This window comes from Trachypithecus francoisi, unplaced genomic scaffold (genome assembly GCF_009764315.1).
Source record: "Trachypithecus francoisi isolate TF-2019V2 unplaced genomic scaffold, Tfra_2.0 Lachesis_group5, whole genome shotgun sequence".
NCBI lineage: Eukaryota > Metazoa > Chordata > Mammalia > Primates > Cercopithecidae > Trachypithecus > Trachypithecus francoisi.
The window spans coordinates 919,069-928,614 of record NW_022681470.1 but is presented as its reverse complement, the minus strand read 5'-3'; the positions used below and the strand labels follow the sequence as shown (position 1 = coordinate 928,614).

Sequence of the window (9,546 nt, the reverse complement as noted above, 5' to 3'; positions counted from 1 at the left end):
TAAATATGGAGAAGAGGACATTGAAGAATTTCTTCTAAAGTGCACAGATCATGAAGATATCTGTCTTACATATATGCCCATGGAGAGGGCATCCACTGCAGAGATGGATCTTGATAGTATGGTAGATACGATGACTCATCTAGTAGATAATCAGTCAATCTCTTTTGCCAGCAGGCTTGCTCACTGGGCCTATGAGAAATTGAACATGGAAGCAGGGATGGCAACTATGAATGGGCTCAGCATTATGACATTTCTCTCACCAAGGTTAGCATGTAATTTGGCACTATTTCCAGGCGTCTGGCTGGACTAGTAGCATAGTGATTACTTTGGACTCTTTTGAGCATAGAATAAGCAATGTTAGTCTTTATAGGGACAGAATAATATTCTGGGGACCGTTTTATCTTCCATGCCCCAGCCATTTACATAATGAACAAAGCCTTAACCATCACCATAGCATCCCCTGCAATATCACCTGTAACGAGGAAACATATTTCACAGCCAAAGGGGTGTGGCAATAGAATCGCCCTTGGAATTGATGATTCTTACTTCATACCTCAATATTCAGAAGCAGTGGGCTTGACTGAATGATGGAATGGGCTTTATTGAATGATGGAATGGCCTGCTGAAGGTTTAGTTATTGAAGCTGAGAAACAATACTGTGTAAATAAGGACTACTTTCCTACACGGTGCAGTGTATGCCCTAAATCTGCAGCCACCGTAACCTGATACATGAGTCCAGAAACCAAGAAGACATGAGAGTGTCTTGTACATGATGCCTAATAATCCAGTTGAAGAATTTTGCTTCACTTCACTGAAAGTTTGGGTTTGGTGTGATGGTTAATTTGATGTATCAACTGGGTTGGGCTATGGTGCCCATTTTTTGTTCAAACACCAGCCTAGGTGTTACTGTGAAGGGTTTATGTTTGTTTGTTTTTGTTTGTTTTGATGCAATTAACATTTAAATCAGACTTTTAGTAAAGCAGATTACCCTTTATGATGTGAGTGGGCCTCATCGGAGCAGTTGAAAGCCTTAAGAGAAAAGACTGACCTGCTTCCAAAAAGAGGGAATTTTGCCTCCAGAGTTTGAACTCAAGTTGCAACATCAACCGCTGTCAAAATTTACAGCCTGCTGGCTTGCCCTGAAAATTTCAGACTTGCCAGTTCCCTAAATTATGTGAGCGCATTTCTTAACTCTTGATCTCTCTCACTCTTTTTTTCTCTCTCTCCCGTGTGTGTGTGTGTGTGTTGTGTGTGTGTGTGTGTGTCTATTTGTGTATATATTCTCTTTTACACATATTTTTGGTTCTGTTTCTCTGGAATACCCTGACTAATACAGTGAATTGGAAGATCCTAGTACCAAAGTAGACTACTTTCATGAGAGAATATAGAGAGTCATAGTTCCTTATATTAAAAACTAAATATATATATATAGAGAGAGGTGAACTGTATTGATAGGTTACTCTATTGACAGAAGTTCTTTAACATCTCGAAAGACTAGCTGTTGTAAATTAGGACTCGTTTGTCCTTTAGATACACTGTATACACAGATAAGTAAAAGAAAATGCACAATCATAAGAAACAATGGGGAATCTTGCCTCACTGTTAGCACACTGGCTTAGAGCTCTCTGCACCTCTCTTATTCCCTCCTTCCTTGAACTAGTCCACAAACACCATGCCATCCCCCCACAAAATAACATTTCCTATGAATTTTAACAAAAAGTTATTTACAAAATATGTCATTTTACTACCTCTAATTTTAACATATATCAGGTACTTCAGAACATCTAGAAGGAACAGACATTTCAAAAAAGCTTAGTGTTGTCAACTCTATTCAGAAGTAATAAAATGCACACAAAATAATGGATAGAATATGAAAATGTCTTGGAAATATAACCCGTCAGGACTAGGTAGGTCTCGCCTAACTGCGACAAAGAGGTCGCCCAGAGTGTGGACCTGCCGGCTCCGTGGCCTAAACGGGCAGCCGAGCCCGTGCCCCTGGATCGCCTTCCTCGCCCTCCAGAGCCTAACGGTTTCCGGGCGCATTTGGGTGGCGCCATGTTTCCTCCCCACTTACCGCCGCCACCCAAAGGCGCCGAATCCTGGCAACTCGGCGTGATCTTGGTCTGGGCCGGTAGGGTTGGACCGGGAGACCAAGGCTGGGGGAGGCCGCCGCTGTCATCAGGTCCCCGAGGTGGGGTAGGAAGAGGTTCGCCGCAGCCTGAAGGCCGGGGCCGGGCGGGGGAGCCACAGCGAGGGCTCCGGAGCCTGCAAGGCGGAGGCCGCGGCCTGTCCTGGGACCAGCTCACCCCAGGCACAGAGCCGAGGGCTGGGAGGGCTCCAGGGGCGCCGGGGAACAGGTTGGCTCCGGTCTCCCCGCGCACTCTCAGCATCGTCAAAGTTTATTATCCACGGAGCGTCCTGGAATCCACCCGATTCGGACACTGAGGAACAGCTGTGTAACAACGCAAGGAGTTCACAAAACAAGATGACAGTCAACATGTGTATATATAGCAAAAACCAACAACGGCAATTTAACAAAACTACGATAATTAACAAACAATAAATGTATTTTCTTGATCTGGAAATAGTGTGAGCACACTCCTTTCAGATTTCCATCTACCTTGAGCTCAAACAATATTGGAAGAAAAACGACATCCCAAGTGTCCCGTCCTCCAGGTCAGTTTGCTCTATGTAAACTTGATCTTCTCAGAAGGAACTGGAGTCTCTAAATTTGGGCCCGCTTGCCTGCAGAGCCACAGCAGTTCTCTAACACAGTGTGCCGGAGCGCGCTCTTCACCTCTGTGTTCCTCAGGGTGTAAATAAATGGGTTCAGCGCAGGAGTGACTACGGTGTAGAAGAGAGCTATGAACTTGCCCTGCTCATGGGAGGTGCTCTTGGCTGGCTGGAGATACATGAAGATGATGCTTCCATAAAACAGAGACACCACGGCCACGTGGGAAGAACAGGTGCTGAGTGCCTTTCTCCGCCCTTCTGCTGACCTGATCTTTAACAGGGCCCGGGCAATATGGCCGTAAGAGACCAGGATGAGCCCCAGAGGGAAGACAACAAAGACAAAGCTGGCCAGGTACATCTCCATCTCATTGAGGCTGATATCCACACAAGCCAGCTGCATAATGAGGGGCATCTCACAAAAGAAGTGGTCTATGCGATTGTTCCCACACAGTGGTAGGAGCGTGGTGAGAGTGGAGCCCACCATGCTGGTGGTCAGACCTCCCAGCCAGGAGGCCAAAGCTAGCCCAAGGCAAAGCTGTGGATGCATAATGACAATGTAATGGAGCGGCCTGCAGATGGCAGCGTAGCGGTCATAGGACATGGTGGCCAGCAGGACACACTCGGTTGCCCCCAGCCAATGGGAGATACAGAACTGGACCACACACCCTCCATAGCTTATGGTTTTCTGTGGTCCCCAGAGGTTGGCCAGAAACTGTGGGACAATGCTCGTGGTGAAGCTGATGTCCAGGAAGGAGAGGTTGGCAAGAAAGAAGTACATAGGCGTGTGGAGGTGCACATCCATACGGGAGACCAGAATGATGATGCCATTGCCCAAGATCGATACCACGTAAAAACCCAAGACAACTATGAAGAGGACAGCTTCTAGTGAGGGTCGTGCAGAGAAGCCCAGGAGGACAAAAACTTCTGGAGAACTCACATTGGCTATTTCCATCATTGTATGCTGGGGGTGGGGCAAAAGGCCACCTGTGGGAAGAGCACAGGGCATATACCGGGTATGAGACAAGCAATTACATTAGTTAGCAAACATTAAAAGTAAATTTTATTTCGTTTTATTCTTTTTTAGAGACACAGTCTCACTGTTTGCCCAGGCTAACCTCAAACTCTTGGGATCAAGCAATCCTCCCACCTCAACTTCCTCAGTAGGTGAGAATACAGGCACGCACTACCATGACTGGCTAAAAATAAATTTTATACCCATTGTTTTCAAAAGCAGCCACTCAACAGCTCTGTGGATGGCACTGCATTACCTTCCTCACAGCCAACTTGGACTGTATAATAAAAGACTGGGCGGTGTTCACTGTCTGGGGAAAATGGACATTCATGCGAAATCCTTAGCACTGTTTTTTAAAAATTGAAATACTGTACTAACAACATCTACATGCAACCTAAATGTTTAACAATAAAGGGTTAGTCAGGTAGAGAGTGGTCTTTCATGTGATGAACCACTGTACAGGCATTAAAATTGTGCCCTCTCAAATTCAACAATCATCTGCAATTTTTTTCTGTCATTAAGTATGTCCAGTTTTTTATCCCTCCTCACCACCTCTGCTACTACCACTCTGGCCCATCTTGCCATCATTTATCATCTGAATTTTCATCTAGTATTCTAACTCATCTCTCTGCTTCTCCTTTGCTCCCCTTCCAAGTACTTTCAAAAAAGTGTTGGGGCTCAGAAAATATGATACCCCATCATGAAGGTCTCAGAAGCAAAAGTTTCTCTTTCTCCTGCCTTTTTGTCCCTGGCCCCTCTTTCTTACCCGAGGTTAGCCATAGAAATTCAAAGCCCGTCATAAAACCTAAAAATGTTACTCTAACTTTCCCTCCACCTTTCTATGTTAAAACCAGCCATAAACAAATTATCTGACCTACCTTACTGGATTGTAGATCATAAGACCTCCATTCCAGACAGGTCTTATTCCTTACCAAGAAAAAAGGAACACTGCTCAGAGAGGCCAAAAAGAACCTCACAGATGGGTCTTGCTGGGCTTCTTCACTCAGTCCATCAGCATTAGATCATGCCCTTTGTGTTCAATTGTATTTCTACACGGCTGTCCAAATGTCTTTGAACCTAAGCATAAAAATGAGAAGTTTCTCCTGTATCTTTGGATCCTCATCTAAAGGCTCCTCTGTCATGTAAAACTATGATTAAATAAATGTGTATGTCTTTTCTTCTATGAATCTGCCTTTTGTCAGTTGATTTCCATGAAACTTCAGAGGACAAAGGTGAAATTTTCCTCACTCCTACAAAAGGAATCAGAGGATTACATTAAGACATATGATCATGTCAGTCTGCTGCTCAACACCCTCATTGTCTTGGTACAAGGCTTGCAGCTGCAGTTTGCTGTACTTACAGTGCTTTCTCCCCAAGACGTCCACACACCCCCTTTCTCACCTTCTTCAGGTCATTTTTGAAAAGTCACCTTCTAACTGAGGCCCTCCCTCACTGTATTATATAATATTGAAAGCCCTTACAATTCCCTTCTTTCTCTTTCCTGAATTACTTTTATATAAGGCAATTATCTTATAACAAATAAACTACTCTTATTTCTTTTGTCTGCTACCTGTCTCACTCCACTAGATCATAAATTCCATGGAGCCACAGTTTTGTATTGTTTACCTCTGGGTCCCCAGTGTCTAACCCAGTGTCTGATACACAGTAGTCCCTTAATATTCATGGACATGCATCATGAAACAGGTTGCTAGAAAGGTTCTGTGGGGTGGAAGAGGCAGGACTAGAGTAATATGAAGGCAGAGTGGAAGGACTCAGCATAAACGTTCAGTGGTGTTGTCAGAAAAGAGCTCTTGGAACTGCCAGAGGCGTGCAGAAGGGTCTGGACTATCCTCTGCTTTTGTACAGTTGGAATAAAACAAACACGATTTAGCAGGGGCAGTGCATAAAGTCAGAAACTGGATAATTTCAGTGTGCTTCAGATGTCCCTGAAGACCTCTGGGGTCCTTCTTTGCAAAAACATTAATTCTAGCCTGTATTTTAAAAAGAAGAATCAATTTATTATAGTTAGGATTCACCCAAATTTGGGGAACAGAGCAGCTGTGAACTTAACTGTCAGCCTTCTTAAAATCCCAGAGAGTAGAATTTATCTATCCCTGTAACTGGAAGTGAATTAAACAAAATAGACATGAACAGACATGTGCATTCAGTTTTAAAAATACAGGTAGGTTTTCCATTGTGCATGTATAGAAATAAGGCTCAGAAAACTCCAGGCATTTGTTAAAATTCACATGTGGAAGCTGTCCCAATGTGGACTTACTGTATCAGAATACTGAGACAATCATCTGGCCTGTGTATGGTAGGCCAGGGAAGCATTAATAATGTGGGAGAAGGCATCCTGGAGAATTCCAACCTCCTCCAAATCAGGGAGGCAAGCCAGGGGCGGTGGCTCATGCCAGTATTCCTAGTACTTTGGGAGGTTGAAGTGGGGGTAATCACTTGAGCTCAGGAGTTTGAGACCAGCTTGGGCAACATAGTGAGAGAGTGTCTTTACAAAAAAATAAAATAAAATGACCGAGTGTGGCTGTGTGTGTCTGTAGTCTCAGCTACTTGGGATGTTGAGGCCAGAGGATGGCTTCAGCCCAGGAGATCAAGGCAGTAATGAGGCATGATTGTGCCACTGCACTCCAGCCTGAGCAATAGAGCAAGACCCTGTCTCAAAACAACAAACAAATCAGGGAGGTAGTTGAGACCTGTCAGAACGTGGGTGTTTTCATCATATGAATGTGAGAGAGAAAAGATGAACTGGGATTGGGAGAGTTAGGTACAACTGAGTCATGACACAGTCAAAGTGTGTGTACTGTATGTAGAGTCACCACTGATGAGCTGAAAAACAACAGGTTCAACTGACGACTGCATTATGACCCGTGGGTGTAAGTATTATGTCCCATCTGTGGAAAGATAAAAATTTTGTTGACTCACAGTTGATAACATGCAGAAAATGTATAAATGATGCTGAGAGAGGAACCACAAGGTCACTCATGAGGTAATAGTTTGGTAGAATTTTTGAGGAAAAAGAGATCTTTGTGGTGATCTGATCTACTTCTAGAAATGTTTAGCAACTTATCCAAAGCCCCAGAGCTGCTTAGTCATACTGGAGCTATACCGAAGATATTCAGATTCATAGGGCAAAAATAGTATTTTCAGTAAAGGAAGAGGTTTGCTTACCCACAGAGATTCACCAAAATTGTCACAATTAAAAACTTACCTTTTAAAATGCAACCCTAACCCAAATACTGTGCCATTAAGACAAAGATAGCATACTGAAAGTTAAGGAAACATCTTGCGTTCAAATTTTGTCTGAGTTAACTAGGCAGTCACAAACTGTATCCTAGAGCATAGGCAACCTGCTAAAATATCAAAGGCCACATGAGAAAATCAGATCACTTAAATGGATCAGTGCTTATTAATTTTAATTGGAATTACCAGAAAGTCTGAGATCCCAGTTTATCTTAAATACCATAAAAAAAAAAACCAACAAACAAATGACAAAATCCAAAATGTCACTTACTAATGGTGAGCTAGCAACATCATCTCCATTTATGCAGGGTGGAAATGTTGTAAAATGGGCAATATTTTATTAAAAAGACTGATAACATTCATGAATTCAGTGCATGTGGCACTGAAAAAATAGGAGATTAGCCAAGGGATTTTAAAGCCCCGTAAATAGTGGAAATCTCTAAGTCGGTGGTAGCAGGCGTGTTAGATTCTGTTCAAATTCATGTCTAAAGGACACATTATTAAGTATTTAAATCACAATGGGATTGAACTAGAAGAAAGCACTTAAAATATTTTGTAAGAAAATTGATAATCAAAGGAGTGAGAATGGCTCATGGTGTTTCCAGAATGAGAAATTATATGCAGACCCCAAAGGGTGAAGTGTTACGTAAAGTCCTTATAATTCTAAGACATTGATTGTAACCCTGGAGCCTTCAGAAGGGAGCCTGAGGGTGATGGTATCAGGGGAGTAAAAGTGGAGGGAAAAAAGCTTTTGGGATTTCTTTCCCTATTGGATAATTATAATTTCATTGTATTACACACACGGAATTGTTTCTTTTTTATGACTAGAATATTATTTTAGGTTTGTATACTGCCAAACTGCTTATGAAGCATAAGAATCAAGTCTCTCTATCATGTAGTGGGGGGGATAGTCTGAGATATTTGCTCATTCTGTTAATTTTGATACATGCTACTATAGACTCTTTTGCTAAAAAAAAAAAACCCATTGATTTTATTATTTGTGTATACCTCAGTGATGAGATAATGTTTTTCTTAATAAGTTAGATTTACCAATTTAGTTTTATTTTGGTAAAATACAGATAACATATAAATTTATCATTGTAACTATTTTAAATGTGCAAGTCAGTGGAATTAAGTTCTTTCACAAGACTGTATCATCACCTCTATCAAGCGTCAGAACTTTTTCATCACCTCAAATGGAAAACCTGTAGCCATCAAGCAGTCAGTCTTCATTTGCCAGCTCTCCCCAGCCCTGCCAACCACTAATCTGCTTTCTGTCTGTATGGATTTGCCTATTTTGGATATTACATATAAATGGACTTATATCATACATGTTACTGTGTCTTGTTTCTTTCATTTAACATGATATTTTCAAGGTTCATCTATGTTGTAACATGTATCAGTACTTCATTCTCTTTTAAAGAGGAATAATATTCCATTCTATGACTCTACCACCTTTTGTTTATTCATCTGTTGACAGACATTTGGATTTGTTTGTTGATGAACATTTGAGTTGTTTCTACCTTTTGGCTATTGTGAATAGGGCTGCTATGAACATTCACTTACAAATTTTTGTTTGAACTGTTTCTAATTCTATTGGGTATACCTGGGAGTGGAATTGTTAGGTCATATGGAAATTATATGAGCAACTTACTATGGAACCAGCAAACTTTTCTGCTGCAGCTAAACCATCTTTACATTTCTACAAGCAATTTGTGTTCCAGTTTCTCCACATAATCACCAGCACTTGTTATTTTCCACTTTTTACAATCTTTTTTTTCCTTTATGGCCATCGTGGTAGATGCAAAGTGGCATCTCACTGTGGTTTTGATTTGTGTTTCCCTAGCGGCTAATAATGTTGTGCATTTTTAAATGTGCTTTTTGGCCACTTACTTGTCTTCTTTGGAAAAATCTCTATTCAAGTCTTTTGCCCATTTTTTGACTGGGTTATTTGTCTTTTTGTAAGTGTTCTTTATATACTCTGAATACTATATACCCTTATGAAATATATGATTTGCAAATATTTTCTCTCATTCTGTATATTGTCTTTTAACTCTTTTGATAATGTCTTTTTGATGAACAAAAGTTTCTAATGTTGATGAAGTAATTTATCGATTTTTTGTTGTTGTTTTTGGTTTTCATGTCATATTTAACAAAACAGTGAGACTTCAAGGTCATGAAAATGTACTTCTATAATTCTAAGGGTTTTATAATTTTTTGCTCTTTCATTTAGGCTTTTGATATGTTTTGAATTACTTTTTTGTATATGCTGTAACGTAGGGTCCAACTTCATTCTTTAGCAGGTGTCTATCCAGTTGTGTTGAAAGGATTAAACTTTCTCTATTGACACCCTTGTCAAAAATCAAGTGACATAGACCCATAGATATATGTTAGTTAGTATCTAGTTTAATGGGTCCAAATACGAACCATATTCTGAAGACTCTCTGAATTATATTCCTGGCCAGCACCTCTATGCCAAACTTCAGATTCATATGTCTACCTATACTACAGCTTCATTTGATGGTGTTATGAACTGAATTGTG

General features: G+C 41.1%; 1 protein-coding gene across 1 annotated transcript; it reads right to left on the bottom strand.

The window, feature by feature from the left end:
- Positions 1–2,030: 2,030 nt before the first annotated feature.
- LOC117075098 (olfactory receptor 2C3) lies at positions 2,031–3,846 on the bottom strand. Its single transcript, XM_033197159.1, has one exon. It carries the CDS (start codon positions 3,737–3,739, stop codon positions 2,726–2,728), a length of 1,014 nt encoding a protein of 337 aa, XP_033053050.1. The 5' UTR covers positions 3,740–3,846; the 3' UTR covers positions 2,031–2,725.
- Between the last annotated feature and the right edge of the window lie 5,700 nt (positions 3,847–9,546).